Genomic DNA, 26,745 nt, shown 5'->3' on the forward strand with positions numbered 1-26,745 from the left:
AGTGGACCACGGGAAGACTTTCTCCTTCCTAATTCTGCAATGCATGGTACCTCTATCATTTGCCTTTCTTTTGCCTCCTACCTTCTCACCCATCTCTGTCCCAGGTCATACTTTGTTGATGGCATTGGCCATCGCATAGTGGACAAATGATTTGGCACTCCTCCCCACTACAGCATACATCAGAGAATGGGTGAGTTGGGTGCCCATATCCAATCACACTGAGGTCTCATGTGTGTGACTTCTCAGCCCCTCAAAGGAGAGAGAGAGAGAGAGAGTCTGTGTGTATAAGTGGAGCTTCTGTGTGAACAGGCAGTGTTATGAAAGAGCCCCCTGCTCACTCCTTGGTGGTGATGGTAGAGGACAGAAGGCAGCCACAGTGGCTTCTGCTGCCACATACTCTCTCGGGTCTCTCCTGTCTCTCTCACTCTCTTCACCTGTCTCTCTCCTTTTCCTCTGTCCTCCCTGCCTTTTCCTTCATGCATATGCTTCTCACAGGCTTCTGCCACAAGTGCAATACAACATGCATATGCTTCTCACAGGCTTCTGCCACAAGTGCAATACAACATAAGATAGTACAGTTTTAAATTATGCTCTTTGTTCATTTATTTGTCAGCTTTGATGTGGTGTCTGGCTAACTAATTATTTATTGGACTGGCAGTAGGTTCAGTTCGTAAGGTCACTGTGCAAAGTTAAGGCTAGTGTGTTGGCAATTGGGAGCAGAAATGGCACACTATTGTATTTCCTCGGGTTTTGTGTTGGGATCATACCAAGCTTATGACTCTATTCTGTAATTCTCCAAGTTTTTGCTGTATATCATAGTTGGCTTTCAGTTTTATGTTTGAACCAGCTTTCTAAGACCTTTTAGCTTCTGCCACATTCAGTGCCAATGTGAGCACAAATCATAGGGCTGAACGTACATATATGTTATTCAACATTCAGTTCCTTGTTCCTGGGATTTCAGCCTTTTGAGGTACCTGGAGGTAGAGATGGGCAAATGAGCGATGTTTGAGATCGCTAGGATTCTTGAAAAGTCATCTTACCGCTTGTCTCATGCCTGATTCCTGTTCAGGTTTGCGATCGCTGGTTGCTCTGTGTAAACAGGAAAATTGTGCAAACCGAGGAGCAATTGAATGTGAAATTTCCACAAATTTTCGCAAATGTCCTAATTTGCACAATTTTTCTCCATAAACTAAAGTGAGGTTTCAGTCTGCAGTGGGAAATTTGCGCAAAATTGAACTGGGCAAGTTACACAGATCGAACGCAAGCACATGTCTGGCAATTTGCAAACATTTTTGACAGATGTGAACTCGTGCTCAAGGCTTCGAACAGGGTATGCGTGCATTCTCATACATCCCTACCTAGAGGTAGTTTTGCTTACTTTCAGAGGTACCTGAAAGAAATTCCATATTTGTGTATATTTTCTCATGGCAGGTAGTGACAAGTTTGGGGACAAACCCCTTGAACTATAAGATCCTAGAAATTTAAACCCCATTTTTCTCCTTTGGTCTCTGAGCAGGGCAATCTTCTGATGTTATTCTCCCTCTTAGGGTAATACAGACATTAGTTTTCTTTATCATGCTTGTTCTTAGAATGTATGCCTTTTTGGTCTGTTTGATTTAGAGCTGAGAACAATTGGTGTTTTGAAAGAACAGATCAAAGTCACCTTAACTGTGGGCTATCACTTGATTGAGAGAGTCAGGCAATTGCAGGAACAATAAAGCATCACGAAGAGTGAGGTAGATGGATTTCATAATGACGTAGTCTGTAAGGTCAGGTGCTTTTACAGAAGGATGGTGTAGATTACTATGAAGTGCTATTTGGCAATGCTGTAGTTCATCAACAAGTATAAAGAGTTTTCAGAACTTAGTATTTCCTTGTGAGTGTCTTTATGATCTTAAATTTAATCTGACTCCAATCTCATCAGTACAGCTTGTAGGATGGTTTTCCTCATAGTGATGACACTGGGTATATTACATCACGAAAAAAGCAAGAATTCAAATTGTATTTTTTTTTCCATATCAAAATCCAATGATTGCTTCTTTTTCTTTTTTGGGCACATTTTATAGACATTACATCATCATCATCATTATTAACAAAAGTATAATATATGTTCAATCATCACTATCATCATCAACAAATGCAGCCCTATGGGGTGTCCTGACCCTCTGGCATATATTGGTCAGTTGATCTGAGCCCCCAATCTGCTGAGACATTCCAGGGGAAGGGAGCTCACCTCATCATTAGGGGGACTGCTGGTACTTGCCTCTGCAAGCCCACTTGCTAGAGTCTATCTAGTCCCCTCCAACAGGACTTTCTTCCCCTGGACAGGGGTTAGTGCAAAAGGGAGCAACAGATTTGACTCTTTGTTGGGAGAGAAAAAAATGGAAAATGGAAGGTGGAGTCTCCTGGAAGAAGGCATGGCTGGAACACTGAACAGGAACATTCAACACTGCACCATTTTCTTGTGGGTCCATCCCACTTGTTAAGAATGAATGGAACATCTTCAAGAAAATATATAAATGAGCAACATAGTGTTAAGTCATGGGACTAAATAAGAAATTATTCACAGGCAGACCTGTTTTTACTTGGTTTTCCTGACCAATGGCTGTTTTGTTTTGTTCTGTTCTTCTGGAGTTAAAAAGTGATATGAGAGAGGTAGAAGTCTCCAAACTCCTGGAAAACACTGGAGTGAAGAAGACTATAACACTGGGTTAATGTTGTTTGAATAGAAGAGTAGGAAAAAGCGATCTGGGGTCTAGTTTTCCCTGAAAGATTCTGGGATTAAGAATTAATCACTCTGTCTACCCACCACAATGCTTCTCCTTCCAAGATGAGACAGAAGAAGTGCTGAAGATACCATATCATATTTATGAAAAAAGCAATAGAAATAAAGGCTGATGTATCTACCTTACCATCCCTGGAGAATGGAATAAAGAATTCAACTATCTCAGCCCCGCTTATGCTCTAAGAAGCCATTATAAAGACACAGAGATTCTCTGGAGGCTTCAGAAAGTAGATTTAATTTGAACACAGAATTTCATATCAGTATTATACATATCTATGGGCAGGCTAGAATAACTGGAAATGACATACCCACTGAATGTGATTACCATGTGAATGAAAGTGCCAGCATTTTTCTCTATGAAAAATTAATGTCTTTTAGTATGGCGAGTAATTACTCCTCAAAACAGCATGATATAACCAAAGTGAAGCCATCAAAATCATATGCAGAAAGCTTCAGTATATAATATTGTATTTTAGTGGTAGCCTAAAAAAAGTTCTGAGTTCCCAAGACCATAGGGAAGTTTCTTATTACTTTGGCCTTAATACTCATCCACTTGTGAATACAAGTTATTTGATCATGTAGCCAAGAAGTATTGGGTATCTACTCCTGATAATGCAGCCTGCACACTTATCATGCTTTGCTTCCTTTTCTTGCACAGATCTCATCAAAATTTTCTAGTTCATCACAGTCTCTTCAACGTATCTCCCCTATCCTGTCCTTGTATAACTTTAATCAACGTTCACAAAAAGGCACAGCACAGCAATCCAGGACGGTCCTATTCAGGACTGCCTCCTTCAGGACTCGCAGATCCAGAGCTCTTCAGCAGCTACATAGGTCAAAGCGGCACTCCCACATTCAGCAATCTGATGGCAAACATCACTACACCAGGAAGGTGTATCCTCAAAGGTGGCAATCCAGTGGTCAGCGTGCGTACACTAAGAGGCTAACTCACCAACCCGAGCAACCAAAGACTCAAGATCCTCGACTCCCCACCCATCAAAACAGAACGCAGCATATGTATCCCAGAATGCAATCAAAGAAGAGTCACCATCAACAAATTGGGGCCCAGCCACAACAAGAGAGGCTGCAAGCATTCCAGAGAAAACCATTTTATTCCAGCCCCAAGACAAGGGTACTCAGAGTTCAGCCTCCTCCATAAAGGAAATAATAATAATAATACAAATAATAATAATACAGTCACCAGGAGCAAGCACTCCCAATGGACTGTGCAGAAACCTAGAAAATGTGAAGTTTCCACAAGATATTTTGGCCAACAATCCCTAATTGAACTGGTTCACATGACATGGCACAGCTTGTCAGGGGTTATTTAATCCACAATGAGCCGCGGCACCCATGGACACCACTTTCTCATCGTTTGGGGGTTGTTGTATTGTGGGAACCCAGCAAGCATGGGCTATGCTCAGGTTAAACAACTCCAGTATAGCCCATGCTCTGTTTAACCCTAGCATAACCCATGCATGACACGACAACCTCCAAGCGAGGGTTGGATATACAAAATGATGGCCGCACGCACTCCCCCACACACCACAGCTTAACCGTAGGTTAAATAACTCATGGTGGTCTGTTGCGTCATGCAAACTGGCCCATTGTATAAGATAGTATGTGAGCTACTTATTCTTTTCTCATGAACACATGAGATTTGATTCTTTATTCTCTCCTTTGATAAATGATCTAATTTACATGAATCATGATAATGTTATGTTTCTTCTGACTTTTTTAATGAAAAAGAATCACATTTTTAACAACGAAATTTGTGCTAGCTTATTAAAATGTTCACCACATATTCACCATGGGAGGTAGAACATGACATTTCCAAAACCCACTGAAATTAGGGGAAAGCTTTCTATTGAATTCCATCAGCCTGTTCTTTCTAGAGTCTTAAGACAGCCTAGCAACAGCAACCATAACATTCTGTATACATTCTATAAAGCCGAGATGTCATTTATTTGCCCCTCTCTCATGATTAGTGATGAAGGAGCCAGGAATGATGAGCAGCGTCTAGACAACTTCTTCAACTTCTTCTTCTTCTTCTTCTTCTTCTTCTTCTTCTTCTTCTTCTTCTTCTTCTTCTTCTTCTTCTTCTTCTTCTTCTATTACTGTTGTTGTTGTTGTTAAAACAAGAGAGGGATACAAGCAGACGCATATCACCTCGGCTGCTCCAGCTGGACTGCCCTCTCCCCCCACTGGCCCCACAGGGCCATTACCACCAATGGCTCTGTGGGCAGGATCCCAAAAAAGAGAGGGAGGCAGGCACACAGGCAAATACCACCTCAGAGACTGCTCCAGTGAGGCTGTCCGCTTCGCCACAGGGCCATTGTGGTGTTCCCGCCCAAGTTTCCACCTTTTCCCCAGCCTCCACCTCTGAAACTGAGAATCAAACCCCCCAGGAACACCTGCTTTCACTTTGGGACTGCTGTACCCACTGTCACACAAGCTTCAGCCCTTTTACCCTCTCTGGGTTCCAGAGAACCTCAATATGCTCCATTGGTTCTCTCAACCCACTTCAGGAGAAGTAGCTAGGAAATAGATATAATAAAGGCAGCATAAAATCAAACAACACGTGGGAATTTGGATTTTAAAAACAAATAAAAATGTATTTAACAGAAGAAGAGTTATACGTTATTATGAAAGAGAAGCCAGCCAAGAGCCAGAAACCAACAGCTGGGGATACTGACATAAAAGAACAAAAGAGAGGAAGCTTAAAGTGCAGAGTGGCCTAGAGAAGCTGGCGAAGAAGAAGAAAGAGGCGAAGAAGAAATCCAAGTCTACAAGCAGCAGCAAATCCATAAATGAAAAAGGTGGCCAAGAAACAAAATCCGAAAAACAGCCAATAAAGAACTACAACAAATTGTTGCTGCACTGGTTGCAGAAACTTCAAGAATATCAAGCAGAGATCCAGCATGTGGCTGGTCAGGAGAATGTGGTTGCTGATGGACTGTCCAGGAGAGAGAGTTTCTGTTCTGCAATCAAGTAAGGATCTTCAATCAATGAAGAACTAAGTATTGTTCTTTTGAACTGAGTATTCAGAGCAATACTTTTCTTTTCCTGAGTGGGGGGAAGGATGGGGTTGATTGATGGTGGGGTTGTGATTGTTGTGGGGTGTTTTTTTTTTCTTTTTTACAGGTGAAATGGTGAGTTCAACTGATGGGCAGTTTTATTGAAAGGATTCCTTTACCACCTTTCCTATTTAAACCTCCAAAATGAATTGGTGTGTGTGTGTGTGTGTGTGTGTGTCAAGTTCTTTGGTTTGTAATGGGGGGTGGGAGGGAGTAGTAACATCTGCCTGTTTTGTTATGTATGTTTTTTATACTGTTAAATTTAACCCAGGTAAGATAGGGCTAATAGTACGCCAGAGAGTGAGTGAAAGGTGGGAGGGGCCTGAGTGTGTGTGAGGATTCTAAGGTTATATAAAGGATGAGCTGACAGTTAGAAGTCAGATAGGGCGTTAGGGACTGTGGAAACAACATCTAGTTAGTGGGGTTTGTGTGTAGGATTTTAGAAGCGGTAGAGTAGGTGTGGAAGTTAGGACTAAGTATTAATGAGTAATAATAACATATAACTCTTCTTGTGTTAAATAAATTTTTACTTGTTTGTGAAAACTCAAATCCCCTTGTGTTGATTTTATGCTACCTTTATTCTATCTGTTTCCTGATTACTTCTCCTGTAGTGGGTTGAGAGAACCAATTGAGTATATTGAGTTTCTCTGGAACCCTGAGAGGATAAAAAGGCTGAAGCTTGTGGGACAGGGAGTACAGCAGTCCCAAAATGAAAGCAGGTGTTCCTGAGGAGTTTGGTTCTCAGTTTCTGAGGAGGGGGCTGGGAGAGAGGTGGAACCTCTGTCACAGCCATATACCACTATTTGCCCTGTGGCAAGGCAGAAGGGAGAGGTATGCAGGCAAGCAAATCTCGAAGTCTACCATTTGGTAGAAAAGTGGCCTGTAAATGTAAATCTGAATTATTATTTGGACTCCTGCTCCCCCACCCCTGAAACAGGGCCATCTATCACCATTTGCCCTGTGGGAAGGATCATGATCATGAGTGCGCATGCGCGCATACGCATGTTTTAAAAATAAATCACTTGCTCATCCCCTGGCAAACTGAGAACAAACCTCAGCCCCATTGCCAATGTGGCTGGTGGGTTGGACCCAGGATCTGCCTTCTGTGGGATGGAAGTGCTCCACTCATGAAAGGTGCCTCTGTCCAGTTTTAGGAAATCCACCTACCACCATCACACAGTTCATTCCATTTAGCAGGGCCCCCTGACCAGCTGTATAGTATTTTCAGGGGGCTGGAAGGGCTGCCACGGGGAGGAATGCAGGGAGATTTGCTTTTGCCAGCCCAGGTACATGCACATAAATCTGGATCCAACCCGTTGTCATTAATTGCATTGTGCAGCAGGGCAGGATGGTGTGGGGCATTTATGCAGCTGTAATCCTTTTCTGCATTTTCATGCAGCATCCTTATGGAACTGTCACAAAAGAGGTGTAGAAACTTGCACAAAAGGATGTAATGAAGAGAATGGCCAACTTTGCTCCATATGTTAATGGAAGCATGCTTAATCTGTAGCATTACCAAGTATCTGCTTATGCCTGTATGGTTTATGCCAACCCATACGACTGAGTTGTGCCTTCAGGGCTGCCTACTGGTTACACTCCTATATCACATTGTCTCCTGAGCTCACTGCTACTACATAACAATACACCAACAGGGCCCCATATCTCACCAGGAGATCCCATGTCACTCTTTGGATATCACTTCCTCATATCTGTCCTTATAGCTTAGCTCAACAGCAGCATTGGCTGTTAGTGAAGATAACACATACAATAAGCACACAAACCCTTATCCTGCTATGTTCCTGGCTTATTTTTATTTGAGATGGGTAACAGGATCTCTGCTTTGCCTCACACTGCTGGAGCACTAGCATCTGAGGAGCTCCCATCTGGCAAATTAAAAGTTCAGAACTCTGTGACTAATAACAGATGTGCAGATATCATGCCTCTCGTTGATGTCATAAGAGGAATTATGGGATGTTCACAATAGCTAAAATCTCACCATCTGAAGATCGGTATCTAAAGCTCCGTTGTAGGCCTAGCAGTTAGCTTTGACATGAGCTGCTACAGATATAGTTTCATCCTTAGCTTCTTCTACAGCCTGCAACTTTCTTTTGTGATGTTGGAGATTAAAATATATATTTGGGTGTCTGGTTTATTGGCCAACCCAGTATTAGTATTTGGTCAAGTTCTCTCTTGCTACATTGTTAAATACAAATTGATGAATGAAGCTATTGAGTTTGGCACTTTTGGTGAGCTGTTTTTACATAGTAAAGGGTATTGTGGCATGTTTCAGAATGATGGTCCAGCACAGAGTTGAGGAACCTGTGGCCCTCTAGATGTTATTGGACTCCAACTCCCATCAGCCCTAGCCAGTATGGCCAATGGTCAGGGATGATGGGAGCTGTAGTCCATCAACAGTTGGCAGGCCACAGGTTCCCTGTTCTTGGCCCAGCACCGAGCTAGCTATACTTTAGCTTCCTGTTAGGCAGAAGGGACCATGCCCCTCCTTATGTAGTACAGTGTCCTGTTGTTTCAGGAAGGACTACTACCACTTGTTAACATACAGCATTTCCCCCTATGAGGAAGGTATGGTAAACTGTTGTGTCATGTTAATCTTGCATTTCAGAGATCGTAACCTCAAAATACAGGAGCAAATGTGGAAGGCTCAGTTTTCTGGAATGCAAAATTATCTGGGATAGTTTATAAGCCTCACGTGTTGAAAACCATCTCTGATCCTTCTTGTTCACTAGGATTTCAGTCATGAGAATATACTTTAATTTTTATAGTTTGCAGTGTTCAAAGGCATGATCCAGCTCTGGCTAGCACCCTGATTTCTGGTCTGTATTTGTGAAAAAGGTTATAGATGGTTAGAACATTGGACCTCAGGTAATACGTTGGGCCCCTCTCCTTGGTTGCATCCTAATCTAAGTTGGCTTGCATTATTGGCCTACCAAGTTTTTATTTTTTGTATGTAGTTTAAATATTCGTTTAATAAGGTAAAGGTAAAGGTGTCCCCAACCAGTCGTGTCCGACTCTAGGGTGCGGTGCTCATCCCCGTTTCTAAGCCGAAGAGCCAGCGCTGTCCGAAGACGCTTCCGTGGTCATGTGGCCGGCATGACTGAACACCGAGGTGCACGGAACGCTGTTACCTTTCCCGCTGAGGCGGTACCTATTTATCTACTTGCAATTTCTTGCTTTCGAACTGCTAGGTTGGCAGAAGAGGCATACTTCTGCCAACCTCGTTTAAAAAGAGAGGCATACAAAAAGAAGAAAAGGGGAAAGGATGGGAAAGGGGGAAGGAAATAACAGGAAAAGAGGAGGAAGGAAATCAAAAATAGGTCCCCTCTTTTGGGTTAAGGTGGGGCTTGAATCAGAACAAGTTTAGGAACATTATTTGATTACAACCTGGCCAAATCATCTTGAAATATTCTGATAAAACCTTAAGAGGACATAAGGAGACTTAGTCCTATCAAGCATAGCGAAGAGTTCAGAAACAGCCCATATGATGGGCCCAACGTCTTGATTAAAATTCCAAAGCATCAAGATAAAGTTTGATTCAGAAACTTGATTCCTTTTATGAAGGAAATAGGTTCAGCTATTGTTCACCTATGCAAGTAGAAATGGTCTGTAAATTGCCCCCCAAAGAACCTACCCAGTTACTTTCCATATGCTAGTATGGAAGCTGTGAATTCCAAGATTCCCAATATGATTTACCAGATTGTAGAATAAATAAGTGATTGTGATCTGAAACCAAACCAATAGTTTCGGAAAGTGGCTTTTCTGAGGTGTTGGCAGCTGTATGCTAGAACAATATTGAGCACATTTGTTTTCTAACACCTCGCTTTGTGGCCTGTAAATTGTGTGTGTGGCCTGTAAATTGTGTGTGTGTGTGTGTGTGTGTGAGTGTGTGTGTGTGTCTTTAATTAAGATATTAAATAAATGTGGAATACCAAGAGACTGCAGATTTGCTATGTACTCTTTAGAGACTAGTAACGTACATAATAGATAAGAATGAGCTATTCTTATGTGTTTAAAGACATATATAAGTCTTCATCATATGGGGTATAAATATATTAAATAAATATATATTAATATTATATATTAATATATAATGGTCAAAGCCATTATAAGCTGGTGAATACAGTTTACACAAAGGAAATATAATGATGCAGAAATAGTGTCAGATCAGGAAGACAAAAAATCCTGTTCTTGCTAAATTTCCAACTGTGCGTTTTGGTCATTTTCCCAGTACTGAATTTAATTTCCATTGGAACAAAACTGAAATGTTTTATTCAGTGATTTTTCTGCAGCAATAAAATGAGAATGAGGCCTAGGTTTCTGTATGTGATTCACCACTCACTGATTTGAGCCCCTTATTATTTAATCATGGAACACCTACTTTTTGAACAATTTGGCATGAGATAATGATTTATTCCCATACAAAATGCCTCTTTTTGAATATATAGCACTTATCTCATATGGCAAATAAATCAGTTAAAGAAAGGCAATTCTCAGCACTTTCAATTGTCATATATGTAAAATGAATACATTTGGTCACTAAGGCTGCAATGTTATACACCCTTACCATGAAACTCAGTGGGACTTCCTTCTGAATAGACATGCACAGGACATGCAAAGGATCTTTTCTGTTGGTTCCAATGGGACTTACAGCACAGTCCTGAGCAAGTTTACTTGGAAGTAAGTCCCTCTGACTTAATGGGATTTACTTGTGTACTTCAGCCTTCCTCAACGTGGTGCCCTCCAGCTGTGTTGGACTACACTTCCCATAAACCCACAGCCAACTAGCAGGCTATTGGAGCTGTAGTCCTCTGGTCTAGTTAGTAAGTGTGTTTAAGATTGAGGAGGGCTTTTTCTGTTGTGGCACCCCGGCTCTGGAATGAGCTCCCTAGTGAGGTTCGCCTGGCGCCTACATTGTACTCCTTTCGGCGCCAGGTGAAGACCTTTTTATTTTCCCAGGCATTTTAGCTTTCTAAATTTTTATCTTTGCTGTTTTAAATCTGTATTTTAAACTCCTGTACTGCTGCTAGGTTTTATTGTGGTTGTATTGTTATATTGTGGTTTTAATGTTCTATATATTTTAAATTGTTTTATTGTGTGTTGTTTGGTTTTAGTTTTTGTGAACCGCCCAGAGAGCTTCGGCTATTGGGCGGTATAGAAATGAAATAAATAAATAAATAAATAAATAAAGATTGCAGCATGTTATTACTAATTTTGGCTGGATCAAGCCTTCGGATTTTTTTTAACAGACATACTTATGATGAATATAATGTTTATTGAATAGTCTTATCTATATTATTTATAGGTCGCTTATCATGGACGTCATGAAGGAGTACCTCCCTCAAGAACTCCTGCTTACCCAGTCAATCCAAGAAAAATAAGAAATGTGACACATGTATAGGAAAAGTCTCTCTATGGTCTCCGTTCTTTGAGTACCACTTCTTCCAGAGCACTGTTTCTTGTCATGTCTTTGCTATTTTGGTTCATCACCCCAAAGATTCAGCACTTTTACAAGAGTGACATTTTCCATTGCTTTATGTGAGAACCGGCAAATATAATTCCCTGGGGTAATTTAGTTAAGAAGCCATCGCCTGCTGTCTTTTCCAACAGAAAAGTCGCAACTTAGAATAACCACAGAGTGGACACTTTTTTCCGTTTAATATTCATTTTGCATGAGAAAGAATTCTATGAAATATGAAAACTTGTGTATCATTAAACTCTTTGGGTTGGATTCAGATGCATGCAACTGGGCTGGCAGAAGCAGACCTCCCCACCCCTTCCTCCCTATGGCAGCCCCTCCAGCCAACTGACAATGCTACTCAAGGGACCTTGCTGAATGTAGGGTGAGGTGGAGGGGGGAATCCCCCAAAATCAGGCAGAGGCACCTTCCATGAGCAGAGCCCTTACATCAATGGAAGGCAGATCCTGGATCCAACCCATAGTCAGTCCAATTGAAGATTTCTGTTTATTTATCTCCAAAGATAAATTTTGATTCATTTACATTGGAACATGAGACCAGATAGTAATTTTTTAAAAATATAAGCATGTATGACACGGGGAAAAATATTTGTTACTTCAACATGCAATAGTTTATTTCTGGTTTGCGTACAGTGGATAGTTGTAATATGGCAACAAGGTCAAAGCACATCCAGGGAAATACACAAAAGAAAAATAATTGGAGTAGTAGACAGGTAAAAGGGTTATGAAATCATGGATTGTTCTAAAGCAGAATCTGCATTGTATAGATCTAAGATACTTGCCAACTAAAATGCTTGCTTTTAATATTTCAGATCTAACTGATAATGTGCCAGCAACTCAGGTATCCCAAGATACCATAAACCACCGATGTGAGGGATAAGTCTATTTAATTCCATTTGATTATTTACTTGATGTTTGCTCACTGTCTTCCTCTTGCTTGACGGTTCATCAAAAAAATAGTTTCAAGTAAGACTCATTGAAATCAGTGGTCTTCAAAAAAGCTGTATTTATGATGCATAAAAGCGATTTCTGACAACCACTGTTTTCTGTTGTACAGTGACTGCTGAAGTCTTTGCATAAGATATCAATGATTGCCCATCCCACAATGGACTCTACATTCTCATCACACTACCCAAATAAAACATATACAACTTCTGCCTGAGTTTGTGTGTCTTCCTTCATATTTACAAGAGAGTGGAAAACATTTTAAACAACAAGTCTTATGGCACCTTTAAAAGACTAACAAATTTATTGTGACATAAGCTTTTGTGGACTAGAGTCCACTTCACAAGATGCATCACTTGCATCTGATGACGTGGACTCTAGTCCAAGAAAACGTAGGCCATAATAAATGTTAGACTTTTAAGGTGCTACAAGATTCTCTGTTGTTTTTGCTGCAATAGGTGAACATGGCTACAGATCTGGGAAAGGGTCTAGTGCAAATTGCTACTTTATATTTAGGAAACTGCCCTTGTGTTGATGAAGATTACTCCCTGGAACCTGGCCAGTACATTAAAATCTTATGCCTAATTCAGAATAGGATCAGGTTTCAAGTTGTTTTATAAAACAATGTACATTTCTTTAGAAGTCCTCGTTTAACTTGTATACAATCCTTTGCTTGTATTCTTTTGGATAATTTGACAAATTATGTGGATGATCCAGTCCCTCACATCTTTCTTTCCTCTCCCACCTGCCTGCATCTATTGCTTCCCACAGGAGTCTGCTACTACTGTAGGTCAAATTACACGTTATGTTAATTGTGTAACTGGTAGCTGAGCCTTATCTTTTTCTTTACTTCAGAATAACTGGATATAGCCCCAAGTCAGATCAGGAGCAGTGTGCACCAGGAGGGGAAGATTAAACATTCCCCATACCAATTTACTTCCTGAGCTCCCACCTGCGCAGGATTTAAAAAAGAAAAAGGTCTCCCTCCATTGGAGACTTTTCTGGGATCTCATGGATTTAGGGATTCAGTGGTGCAAGAACAAGCACCTAGCCAGGAGCTCAAAAAACATAGGCAGAGTGTCTGTCAGCACAACTAATGAAGGTTACACTTGAAGGACTATGGGAAGACTCAAGAAGGTTGTGGAGGACTCAGGGGAGACTCATGGCGCTCAGGGGCTCTGAGACGGTAATAGCCTTTGATTACAAAGACTCACAAAAGAGTAGGGTGATTTCTGGAGAGGTGATTTCTGGGGCTTAACAAAAAAAAGAGAGAAGGTCTAGGCTTTCCGTGGCATTTGAAGTACTGTACTTCTTGTAAAGGACAGAATTTCAGGTCTCTTCATAGCCAGTTGATAGGTGATACAGTGTTACTCTGACGAGATTAGAAACTGGAGGGAGGTTGGGCATTAATGATTTCAAGAGGTCCCATTCTACTGTGGACACTCCCTTGTCCATTCAATAGAGGCTTTTTGCAGGAAATATTCAAGTGCACTTTGTCCTAGTTTTCTAGATCCTTACTACCTCACCCTGCCAGACAAAATGTAGCCTTTTGAGCCAAAGTGCTTGTGAGGGGGAAACAAAAAATGGTGCCAGAATATTATTCTCCAGCAGCAGTTGCAATATGTAGAAGACAACTCACTTCCCAACTGTAGTAAGCATCCCAACAAATCAAGCCTACTGTTGGTTCCTGGAGTAGAGTCTGTGCTTCCATCTATTCCATCACCACCTTAATGAAGTATTATAGAATAGTAAGGTTGGAAGGGGCTATAAGACCATCGAGTCCAAACCCTTTAGTCATTTTACCTTTAGTCACCTAAAGTCATTTTTAACCTAAAAATGTTATACATGCACGTAACAACTATCTTTGTCTTTACCACATGTGTGATATAGTTATACACTCCAGGGAAATGGGGGATTGGGTGTGGCTCCCTGCTGCTTGTACACACAGTGGTGTATACTTGGATATGCCACTGTATAACATGTGAACTGATCCCCCGTTGGTTCTTTTTGTACTGTAGGCCTCGGTATCTGTGTCAGATGCTTTATAACCTCCCTGGTTTTGCAATCTCAGGTGAGCCCCTGATGAGCTATCATGCAGTCTGACAGACTCCAATCAGCATGGTGGATCATAAATTGAGCAAGTGTATATATGTACATCAGTTTTTGCTATTTTTCATTTTCCTTGGTCAAAAACAGTATTGCTATGAAATCAGAGGTGTTCTATGTTTAACTCATGACTTGGGTACCTGGTGAGAAATGCTCCATAACCATAACCAGTGAAAGCTTTCCTCAAGTTTTCATCTTCAGTTTGGTATTTCACATAGAATAAGAATAAGTTACCTGAATCCACTGAGTCATTCCTATTTAAAAATAGCTGTGGCTTTCCATAGAGGTTTTTCTTGACAGCAGAAAGTAGCAACTTGAATTTGAGTGGGCTACTAAACTTAATTGATGTACCATTTCAGCATTGCCAGTGATTGCTAATCAAAATATTGACAGTAAATATTGAATTGCTCATTTTATGGGACAGAGCCTCAAGCTATGCTTCATTTCAAATACTTATGAATTGATTGTGCAAAACTCCCTGTATTTCCAATGATAAAGTGTTGAGTTTAAGAAAAATTCTAATAATAATACATTTTGTAAAACACATTCAGTTTGTATTTAGCTGCATATGAAGGGTTTCAGGGTATTGTGACTACAGCTGAATTAATTCTGTAAAGTTAAAAGGTTAATCTCATTGCTTGCTCTGGAGCGAGTTAGCTGCCAAGGCAGAAAATTCATAATGTTAGAGTGAAAGCCATGAGGGAAAATAACACAGTAACACATCTTATATTGAACAGCTCAGCAATTTAAATGCAACATTGTGTCTATTGATTTCACTTCTCCATAGGAACCTAGGGAATTCATAATACATACATACATAACATGCACTCGTATGAAGAACAATGCATAACGTCCTACCAGTTTCAGGACATAGCCAAGGGCCATACATTATTTACATTACTAAGGGTGCAATCCTATGGCTGCTAGACAGCGTCTAGATGGCCATAGGATTTTTCATTTTCTGGGAACCAACCTTGGAGCCAGCACTCCAAGGCCACTTCCCAGTAAACCAACTCCCCTCCCCTGCTGCCTCATCTGTTGCCTCGTAGGCAGTATAGTTCATCCCTAGCTCCGCACTCACAAGAGCAGCATGGAGCGGCTGAAAAGGGGGCGTTCCTGGGGGCAGGGCAGGGAGGGGATGGTGGAAGCGCCTTTACGATGCTTCCTATGCACTGTCCGGCCTCCCCTCTGCCCCGCTTCAAGGTGCCCTGGCTAGACAGCTAAAATCAGCCATCTAGCCTCAAATGGTAGGCAGCTGGAGGCCGGTGAAGATCCCCTCCGCCCAGTGCCCTCCCTGCATTGGATAGTTGGTTACCTCTGATTTCGGAGGTGCCCAACTATCCCCATAGGACTGAGCCCTAATTGTAGTGAGTGTTATAGGATAAAAATATATAAAGTACGCACACAAACAGCAAAGAAAGACACAAAATAGCCAGCAACTGGCCATAGTGCCCTTAAAGAGATTTTGTCTTGCAGGTTTTCCACCATGGTAGATTTCTGGGCACCAGTACCTAGATAAATGAATATCACAGTGAACATCTGCTTGATTATTATTCATATTAAAAAAATGTCCGTAGTCAGAAACTCCAGATAGAAACACAATCATCTTGGGAAGAATCTACTGACATTCATTGAGATGTGCACATAACTTCAGATAAGAGACAATTTCAGAGCAAATCCCTGAAATGTTTTATATAGCTGGTTCAGAAGTCTGTATTAGTGATATTGCTGGGCTTTGGAATTTGGGGGTAGGGGGTTAAAAATGAAGTCGTGTTTTATGATCGAAATCCCTTTGAATTAAGGCTTGGCTCATAAATAATTTCAATGAAATAATTTCATTCCAAACTGCCCCCTCCACTTTCCCAAAAACATACCTTCTGGAGAGCGGGTGTGAAAGGGAAAGCTGCCCCCCCCCCAGCCCTTTTCGGGGCCATAAAGCCTTACCAACAAAAAGATTTCTAGCATAAAGATCCCTAGGAATTATAGTTTGCAAGGGCATCTGGGCAATTTAGATGACAGGTTAAGGCCTTCCTCTTCTAGCAGGCATTTGATGTTTAATCTGTTGCTCTGATTATTGTCTTTACTGCTGGCTTTTTAAAGTTTTTATTATTAATATTTTCATTTTGTATTTATTGTTTTGTTTGCTATTTTATTGTTGTTTCGGGTTTTTTTTTATTGTAAACTGCTCTGAGGGCATTTATATAGCACCCAATTGGGCGTTATATAAATGTAATAAATAAATACAGTATTAGCCCAGCAGGTGTGTGGGGGTGTGTGTGTGTGTGTGTGTGTGTGAATACAAATACCTGTGGTAATATTCTCAGCCCCCTCCCAATCAGGGCTAACAGCTTTGGGAGAGGGATTTAGACCAGGAAAGTAGTATGAGGGGAAAGGTTATAAGCTGCCCTCTCCTCCAGCGCTGTTGTTCCAGTCAAAATTGGAGCCCCCATGCCCGCTTTAAAATAAAATAAAATAAAATAAAAATGTTGGGGGACATTCTGATCACAGATCACTTACGTCACATCTGGCCTGGCCCTCAAATCTGCATGATCTTGATGTATAGGGAGTGCACTGCCTTTACACCATTTTTACTGTTAGTATTGTTATTGAATTAAACTGTGCCTGTGTAACCCCTATGAAGTAGATTGTTTAGTCCCTTAGGGGCAGAGTCATCTCTCAGGGGAGAGCTAATATAAGAGAAAAAACAAAAAGAGTCAGCTTGTTCTGCTGAGAAGTTTAATGCTGCAGAACTGATGAATAATTATACACTATTATTACCTTGTATAAGGTAAACTGAGCTGATATTTGAGTACAGCAGAATTTAAGGGGCAAGGGAATCACTTTTGTATCTCTGGTATTTCTTATATTTCTATTGTTGTTATAGGCCTAATATCTTGAACTACAATTTATAAGCTGCAAATAGGGATGTGCAAAAGTCACTTACCTTTTCAAAGGGGTGATTCGCGGTGGGGGGGAGGCGCTCCGCACCTCCCCCCAAAATCCTAACCCGGAGCTGCCGGCCAGGTGCATTCGCAGGCGTGCGGAGCCTGCAGACGCAAATGGTGATGGCTACAGCGGCCGCCATTTGCGTTCCTGTTTTTTTTCCATGATAGGCTATGTAAATATTTATGTAGCCTATCATGGCAAAAATACAGGGGCGCAACTGGCAGTGGCTATGGCGACTGCCATTTGTGTTCCCTTTTTTTTGCCATGATAGGCTACGTAAATATTTACGTAGCCTATCACGGCCTCCGCAGTGATGCAAATGGCGTCCCTGCATTAGCCTTGATAGGCTATGTAAGTATTTACATAGCCTATCACGGCAAAAATGGGGAAGCGAATGGTGGCCGCAGATGTGGCCGCCATTCGCAAAGCAGCGCGAACGGCACCAGGTGAGTGCTCCGTTTCGCATGCCTTTCACAGGGTGGTGGGGCTTCATTCCGCCATGGATTTTGGGGGGCCAAATGCACTGGCATTCGGCCTCACTGAGATCCGTGGCAGAATCCTCTGACATCCCTAGCTGCAGATCGTGAATTGTCCTGTGGTCTGGGTTTACAGTATCTACAAAGGGACTATGGAAGTGGTCATCATCTTGTGGAACCAGAGACACATTGGGACTGGCCTACTGCAAAGTTGCAGGCAAGAATTCCATAAATTGTTTTGGACTCGGACTAAATGCTGCATTTATTTGTATTGGGAAATTGTTGGATGTTTTGTATAACTTTAACTCTTACTAAAGACATGTTTGTTCAGTTATAGCTTTGCCAGTTTTATTCCAGTTAAGCCCCATAGAACTCAGGTTATACTTGCATGGCATTTTACTGGGAAATTGGTTGAGTTTATTCAGCAAAAGCTACATGTGCCCTGTGCTAAACCCACACCAGTCCCCTGTTTATTTACATGGAGATGGAGGCATACTTGGTGGGTGATCCTACAAGGAGGTGGACTAGACAGCCAAGTGGGCTTGTCCCACTCTAATATTTCTTCTAATAACAAACTCAGGTGGTTGAGTGCCTATCAGTTTGGAACCAAAACAGGGACATCTAAAAATAAGGGAATGTTCTAGGCATGCAGAAATATATGTTTGTAAATTAAAAGAAAAGGAAAATTTAAACACCTTGATGGCCCAATAATAAGTACCTGGGAGGTGCTAGGACTTACGGAATATTGATGGCAGTTGAACCTATAGGAAGAAAGAAAAAAGGGTCCAAAAGAATCAGAGGTGAGGCAAACTGTGTAAGCTTATCAATTATGCCTACATTTGAGACACAGGGCTTCTCCACATGGGGCTTATATCTTGTGATCAAGATTGGTTACTCACAGAGGTTTATGGGTCCGTGACACAACATTGTCAACCTTCAGGGCCCCTCCCATGGTTTATGATATTTATCCCATTTTTGTAAAGCACAGAGAAAGTCCATTTTTTCTCTAGAAAGTGCTATGAAGTACTTTACTTGCTGGGTGTACTTCCATAATTGCTCTATAACAGCAGTGCCATCTCGTGGTTGTAAAATGAAACATACAGAACTTGCCAAGAAATAAAAACAGCACATGTCAGCCTGTGTAAAGGAGCTGATCTTAATCCCACAAAGAATCCGGAAGCAGAAGCTCCAGTAAGGATGTGGGATTGTAGCCTTGTGTCATGAAGCCCACAGAATGTTGAGGTGTCAGTTTTTGGGGGAGGAAAGGAAAATGGATGGCAGGGTGAGGGAGGGAATAGGCTTCCTCAGGCACCTAACAGGTTATAGTGAGGATCAAACTAAACATTATCACACAAAGTAGAGTTGTGTGTGATTGGCTTACTTCCTTTAACGTAAGCACATGTGGACCCAATTCAGATCAGGACCATGGCAATTCAGGAGAAGAAATTTAAGCTTCCTATTTTCAGCCTGAAATTCCACATCCCCTCCCCTGTGGTGGTGGTAGGGTTAAAAAAGAAAAAAAAATTGTCTCAGAACATCTGCAGAAGGGGGTTAGAGTTGGGGGAATGCATGACACAAGCATGGAAACTTCCCTCTCTGTGTTATACAGGGATTGTTTAGGGGAAGGGAAGGAAAACTGATACCCTTTTACTTTCTCACTCTCCATAGCACCCCACTATATATAAAATACTTAGGTTTTGGACTAGAAGTCCTCTAGGGATTCTGTAAGGGCATCTCTACATGAATAGTTTATTGCATGTTCATGATTAGTCACTCATGGAAGTTTGTGGGCTCTTTACACAATGTCATCAACCTCCAGGACGTCTCCCACGCTTTTACCCATTTATCCTGCTTTCAAAAAGATCAGAGATAAGCTGGAATGTTTTTAAAAAGTGGGATATAATTCGGCCACTAGATGGCACTGTTTCACTGAAAATACAGAAAGCCCCAGAGGCTGCAGAGAAAGGGTGTTTTCACTTCCATGGCATGTTCGTCATCTAAGGGCATCTCTACATTAAGGAAGAATCCCATAGCCTTACTGAGGCTTTTGCTTCCGTTTTCTTCGCGGGATGAGGATGGGCTCATTAGACAGGGAGCATGTGATCGGGAATTCAAAACTTCCCTTCTCCTCAATGCTCTATAGTGTTTAATGGAACAGCGCCATCTAGTGGCTGCCGATATTTCAGGTTAAGTTTTATTTTGTCTTATCCCTGATCTTTTAAAAAGTGGAATTAAGCTCAAAAAGCATGGGAGATGCTCTGGAGGTTGACAATGTCACGTAAAGTATCCACAAACTTCCATGAGTGGCCAATCACGAGCGTGCAATAAAAGCCACGTGTAGAAATACTGTAAAGGAGCCCATCCTTCCTAATCGCGCCAGGGAAATGGAAGCAGAAAGCCCTTGTAAGGCTGTGGGATTTTTCCATAATGTAGAGAAGCCCTAATTTTCACTCAGGACTGGATAGAGAGGATGTATGGAAATTCCTAGAGTGCTATGTGAAAATAAGGATATTTTCTAGGGTCAAGTTGACAACATAAATAGGATTTAGGCTGCAATCCTAGACACATTTTTTTCTTAAGAGGGACATTGACTAGAGCAACGTTGGCAGAAAACTCAGAACAAATCCGACTGAACACAGGCTAGAGCTCATTTGAAAGCCTACTCCGTGGCAATGGGGGCAGTGAAGAAATCATACTTCTCTGCTTCCATTGTGTCTACTCAGAATCACCCAGTGGAGCTTTTTTGGGTGGTCAGAGGCCTGTTATGCTTTGGCCTGCAAGAAGAAGAGGTGGACTATTAGCTAGCCCGCTGTGATCAGTTTGCACAACACTTTGCAGATAAAATGTATTGTATCCATTCTGACTTGGATGCCATAGTTGATGCACGTCCAGTAGATGTACCTTTGGGTTCTGCTTGTGCAGTTACAATGGATACTTTTCATATTATATAGCCTGAGGATGTGGACTGGATCTTTGGGGAAGTGAGGCCTACTACATGTATGCTGGACTGTTTCCCTTCCCAGCTTATGAAAGCAGCCAGGGGTGGACTGACTGAGTCGATAAGGGCATGGCAAAGTGTGATTCCTTCTTGGCTAAAGGAGGCAGTGGTAAGACCGTTGTCTTTTCTTTTCTTTTTAAACCCTCCCTGAACCCCACTGTGTTGGATAATTTCCAGCTGGTCGCCAATATTCCATTCTTGGTCAAGGTGCTGGAGCATGTGGTAGCTTCTCAGCTCCAGGGATTTCTAGATGAGATGGATTTTCTAGATCTATTTCAATATGGCTTCAGGCCTGGTTATGGGACAGAGACTGGTTTGGTTGCCTTGGTGGACAATCTGCGCTGGGAACTGGATAGGGGGAGTGTGTGCCTGTTAGTTCTTCTGGACCTTTTGGTGGCTTTTGATACTATTGTCCATGGTATCCTTCTGGGGTGTCTGTGTGAGATGGGATTGGGGAGTGCTGTTATACAGTGGCTCCAGTCCTTGGGGCATGCTGGGAGTTGTAGGACTTTTTTCTGTCTAAACATGCATAGGATTGCACCCTTAAAATCATAAAATACAAAAACATAATGAAGCATAATATAAAACCCTAAAAAGTTTAAAACAACAGAATGAAACCAAATTAAGAACCAGAGTAAAAGCCAGCAGCAGTACAAGGATCTAAAGTGCACTCCTTTTAAAAATGTAGGACTAAAAACCCTGGGAGAATGAAAAGGTCTTTACTGGGTGCCAAAAAGAACACAATGTAGGCGCTAGGCGTGCCTCTCTGGGAAGGGCATTCCATAATTGGGCACTGTGGTGCCACCATTGAAAGGGCCCTCTCCTTAGCAGCCACCCCACCAAACCTAAGTTGGCAGGTGCACTTGAAGACTGGGCTTCTGAACTTACAATTTAGAAAGGTATATATGGGAGGGGATGATCCTTCAGGTGACCTGGCCACAGCACTTTTAATTGGGGCTGGAAACAGACTGGAAAACCAGGGCAGATCAATGCATAATGCACCAGTGCAGATCATTGCTGTAATGTGATCACATCAGCCAGTCCCTGTTAACAATCCCACTGCCTTGTTTTGGAACAGCTGAAGTTTCTGGACCATTAAGGCAGCCCCAGGTATAACGCACTGGAGTAATCCAATGCTTTGAGTAATAGTAGCCTGGACGAATACATTATTTTCACTAGTGAAGCTGCGCTCCCATGAATCTTAGGCCGTACATGAGTCTGGGACTCTGCTGGCACTGCTACTGGATAATCCATGGACTATATGGGTGTTTAAGGAGGAGCAAGGGATGTCGGAGGACCACCTAGCAGTGAACCAGCACCACTCTGACACACTGCAACCACTGACTCTCTGTGAAGGTTTTATTTATTTATTTAAAATATTTGGAATCCAACTCATCTGTTAAAATGGTCCAGGGCAGCTTATACTATATAATGAAAACAAAAATAATTACCAACAATGTATATCATGAAAAATAAGCTAAAAACAAAGGAATGGCTTAAAAAGTCAGGATGTTTAAAATAGAGTGAAACGCTTGGGCAAATAAATGGGGTTTTGCCTAGCACTGGAATGATAGGAGATTTGGCACCAGGGAAGCCTCTCTGCAAAAAGACTTCCACAGGCAGGGTGCCACTACCAAGAAGGCCCTTCCCCTGGCTGCCTCACCTTTAAGGGCAGGGGTACACAGAGAATAACCTCTGAATAGGACCTCAGTGCTAGGACAGGTTCATGTGGAGGTAGGCAGTCCTTTAGGTATCAAATTCCCAATCCATATCAGACTTTAAAATCAGGACTTTGAACAATGCCAGCACCAGGTTTTTGAGGGACCTTGGGCAAGATGAATGGGCCCCATCTCGCAGTGAGTTCTTCTTGCTTGTTGTTGTTCAGTCGTTCAGTCGTGTCCGACTCTTCGTGACCCCATGGACCATAGCACGCCAGGCCTTCCTGTCCTGCGCTCTCTCCCGGAGCGTGCTCAAGTTCATATTCATTGCATCCGTGATGCTATCTAGCCATCTCATCCTCTGCTGTCCCCTTCTCCTTTTGCCTTCAGTCTTTCCCAGCATCAGGGTCTTTTCCAGGGAGTTTTCTCTTCGCATTAGGTGGCCAAAATATTGGAGCTTCAGCTTCATTATCTGTCCTTCCAATGAGCACTCAGGGTTGATTTCCTTTAGGATGGACTGATTTGACCTCCTTGCAGTCCAGGGGACGCGTAAGAGTCTTCTCCAGCACCACAGTTCGAAAGCATCAATTCTTCGGCGCTCAGCCTTCCTTATAGTCCAGCTCTCACAGCCATACATTACTACTGGGAAAACCATAGCTTTGATTAGACGGACCTTGGTCGGCAAGGTGATGTCTCTGCTTCTTACTATGCTGTCTAGGTTGGCCATAGCTTTCCTCCCAAGGAGCAAGCGTCTTTTAATTTCATGGCTACAGTCACCGTCTGCGGTGATCTTGGAGCCCAAGAAAGTAAAATCTGTCACTGCTTCCATTTCTTCCCCTTCTATATGCCAGGAAGTGATGGGGCCAGATGCCATGATCTTAGTTTTTTTAATGTTGAGTTTCAAACCAGCTTTTGCACTCTCCTCTTTCACCCTCAACAAGAGGCTCTTGAGATCCTCTTCGCTTTCTGCCATTAGGGTGGTATCGTCTGCATATCGGAGGTTGTTGATAATTCTCCCAGCAATCTTAATTCCGACCTCTGATTCATCCAACCCGGCATTTCTCATGATGTACTCTGCATATAAGTTAAATAAGCAGGGTGACAATATGCAGCCTTGTCGTACGCCTTTCCCAATTTTGAACCAATCGGTTGTTCCATGTCTGGTTCTTACTGTTGCTTCTTGACCCTCGTACAGGTTTCTCAGGAGACAGGTAAGGTGGTCTGGTACTCCCATCACTTTAAGAATTTGCCACAGTTTGTTGTGATCCACACAATCAAAGGCTTTAGCGTAGTCAATGAAGCAGAAATAGACGTTTTTCTGGAATTCTCTTGCTTTCTCCATGATGCAGCGAATGTTGGCGATTTGATCTCTAGTTCCTCTGCCTCTTCGAAACCCAGCTTGTACTTCCGGTAGTTCTCGGTTCGCATACTGCTGAAGCCTAGCTTGTAGGATTTTGAGCATCACCTTGCTGGCATGTGAAATAAGCGCAATTGTGCGGTAGTTTGAACACTCTTTGGCGTTGCCCTTCTTTGGAATTGGAATGTAAACTGACCTTTTCCAGTCTTGTGGCCACTGTTGAGTGTTCCAGATTTGTTGGCATATTGAATGCAGCACTTTAACAGCATCATCTTTTAGGATTTTAAATAGCTCGGCTGGAATACTGTCATCTCCGCTAGCTTTGTTGTTACTAATGCTTCCTAAGGCCCACTTGACTTCACTCTCTAGGATGTCCGGCTCAAGTTCAGTGACCGCACTATCATGGCTATCAGGGACATTCAGATCTTTCCTGTATAGTTCTTCTGTTTATTCTTGCCACCTCTTCTTAATCTCATCTGCTTCTGTTAGGTCCCTGCCTTCTTTGTCCTTTATCATGCCCGTCTTTGCACAAAACTATTCTCTGGAACTCTGCATTCAGTTGGCTATATCTTCCCCTTTCTCCCTTGCTTTTCGCTTCCCTTCTTTCATGAGCTACTTGTAAAGCCTCATCTAACAGCCACTTTGCTTTCTTGCATTTCTTTTTCTTTGGGATGGATTTCGTTGCTGCCTCCTGAACAATGTTACGGACCTCCGTCCATAGTTCCTCAGGCACTCTGTCTATCAGGTCTAATCCCTGAAATCTATTCCTCACCTCCACTGTATATTCATCAGGGATATGATTTAAGTCATACCTGAACGGTTTAGTGGTTTTCCCAACGTTCTTCAATTTAAGCCAAAATTTTGCAAGAAGCAGCTCATGATCTGAGCCACAGTCAGCTCCAGGTCTTGTTTTTACTGACTGTATGGAGCTTCTCCATCTTTGGCTGCAAAGGACATAATCAACCTGATTTCGATATTGACCATCTGGTGACGTCCATGTGTAGAGTCGCCTCTTGTGCTGTTGGAAAAGAGTGTTTGCTATGATCAGCATGTTCTCTTGGCAAAGCTCTATTAGCTTTTGTCCTGCTTCATTTTGTATACCAAGGCCATGCCTGCCTGTTATCCCGGTGATTTCTTGACTTCCTACTTTAGCATTCCAATCCCCTATGATGAAGAGGACATCTTTTTTTGGTGTTAGTTCTAGAAGGTGTTGTAGGTCTTCATAGAACCTATCAACCTCAGCTTCTTCAGCCTCAGTGGTTGGGGCATAGACTTGAATTACTGTGATGTTGAATGGTTTGCCTTGGATTCGTACTGAGATCATTCTATCATTTTTAAGATTGTACCCCAGTACTGCTTTTCCCACCCTTTTGTTGACTATGAGTGCTACTCCATTTCTTCTAAGGGATTCTTGCCCACAATAGTAGATATGATGGTCACCTGAATTAAATTCGCCCATGCCTGTCCATTTTAGTTCGCTGATTCCCAAGATGTCGATGTTCAATCTTGCCATCTCATGTTTGACCACCTCCAGCTTACCTTGATTCATTGATCTGACATTCCAGGTTCCTAAACAATATTGTTCTTTACAGCATCAGATTTTCTTTTCACCACCAGACACATCCACAGCTGAGTGTCCTTTCGGGTTTGGCCCAGCTGCTTCACTCTTTCTGGCGCTACTTGGAAATACCCTCTGCTCTTCCCCAGCTACCAGCTGCTAATGCTCTGCATCTTCTTTTTCATTATCACTACCACTTGCTTCCTTGACAGGTAGACAGCTAGTGAGCAAGTAGGCAGTAGCATCTGCTGCTCCACCTTCTCACCACCGCTGTTGTCTGGGCCAGAGTGAGAGGAAGGTGAACAAGCAGATTGCAGTGGTGAAGAGGAGGAGAAACTCCAGGGGACTTTTGTCAGAGGGTCCCTCCTGGGGCACGGGCAGGTGCCCAACCATGCCTACCTTTGACGTCAGCCCTGACTTTGAATTGTACTCAGAAATGGACCAGCAGCCAGTGAAGTTGTTTAAGAAGTAGCGAGCTGTGTTCCATTTGAGCAGTCCTGACTAAAGACTGCATACATAATAACCCCAATCCAGCTTTAGTCACAGGTAGAGGTGTTGGAGAAATCTGCAACAGATTCAAATAAGTTCAGATTTCTTTGATTCCCACCTACAGTGGACCAGCTTTTTGGAGGTTACATAGATTCCATGGACTTGCAGACCAGTTTTCCACATTTGCGCAAATCCATGGATTAACTAAGGCAGATTGGCACATTTGTGCCAGTGCGCATTAGCACTGATGCACACTTGTGAATGAGCTTAAAGTAGAATGAAATTCTGGTTAATTTGTTTTCCAATTTCATCAGTGAGCAGATGATGCAGTGAAAGACACCTGACAATCTGCAAAACACAGACAGAACAGATTTAACAAAATTTGTACATCCCTATTCACAGATAAACTATTTGTGCATACCAGTTAGTGGCCACAAATGAGGATGTACATCTGGTTGAACAGTGCAATGCAGGTGGGGATGCACATCTGTATCTCTGTACTGATTTGCAGAAGGAGACTTCTGCATGTGAATCTACCTTCCTGTAGTGTGGCAAATGTGTGCCGCTAAACTACAGCACAATACAGATCGCATGATGAATTGTGCTTCTGGTGGACAACCAAGCTCTTGATCTATGTTACTAGTATGAATCAATTGCATCTGATGTGGTGTATAAAGACAAGTGTCCCTTGAACTTAGTTTGTTTCTGTTGTGTTGCTTTTTGCCTTGAAAACACACTTCTCAAATGGCTAGAGTTGCTATATTTGTTTTCTCCTTCTTTTCCCTGTCATCTACTAAGGAACAAGTAGATTTATGCTGGTTCAAAGAGCTGACTGAAAGGTCAATTGGTGCAATCAA

The 26,745-nt window shown here is 42.2% G+C and overlaps 3 protein-coding genes across 6 annotated transcripts in view; all 3 read left to right on the top strand.

The window, feature by feature from the left end:
* Positions 1–12,510, top strand: part of IGSF5 (immunoglobulin superfamily member 5) — a 49,792-nt gene extending 37,282 nt beyond the window's left edge. For all 4 annotated transcript variants that reach the window (XM_084843761.1, XM_084843760.1, XM_084843762.1 and 1 more), the window contains one exon: positions 11,183–12,510. In XM_084843761.1, coding sequence (XP_084699887.1) covers positions 11,183–11,278 — 96 coding nt within the window. In that variant the 3' untranslated portion in view covers positions 11,279–12,510. The remainder of the gene's footprint in view (positions 1–11,182) is intronic.
* LOC146349908 (uncharacterized) lies at positions 187–6,395 on the top strand. Its single transcript, XM_084841919.1, has 3 exons — positions 187–190; positions 1,621–1,694; positions 3,444–6,395. Exons 1-3 carry the CDS (start codon positions 187–189, stop codon positions 3,942–3,944), a joined length of 579 nt encoding a protein of 192 aa, XP_084698045.1. The 3' UTR covers positions 3,945–6,395.
* Positions 12,511–20,794: 8,284 nt separating the features above from the next.
* The window catches only part of PCP4 (Purkinje cell protein 4), a 123,074-nt gene continuing 117,123 nt past the window's right edge, over positions 20,795–26,745 (top strand). Inside the window, exon 1 of the mRNA XM_084843765.1 lies at positions 20,795–20,935. Within this exon, the coding sequence (XP_084699891.1) occupies positions 20,828–20,935 (108 nt within the window). The 5' untranslated portion in view covers positions 20,795–20,827. The remainder of the gene's footprint in view (positions 20,936–26,745) is intronic.

This window comes from Heloderma suspectum, chromosome 3 (assembly GCF_057233095.1).
Source record: "Heloderma suspectum isolate Gila_16-S chromosome 3, 16-S_ref, whole genome shotgun sequence".
NCBI lineage: Eukaryota > Metazoa > Chordata > Lepidosauria > Squamata > Helodermatidae > Heloderma > Heloderma suspectum.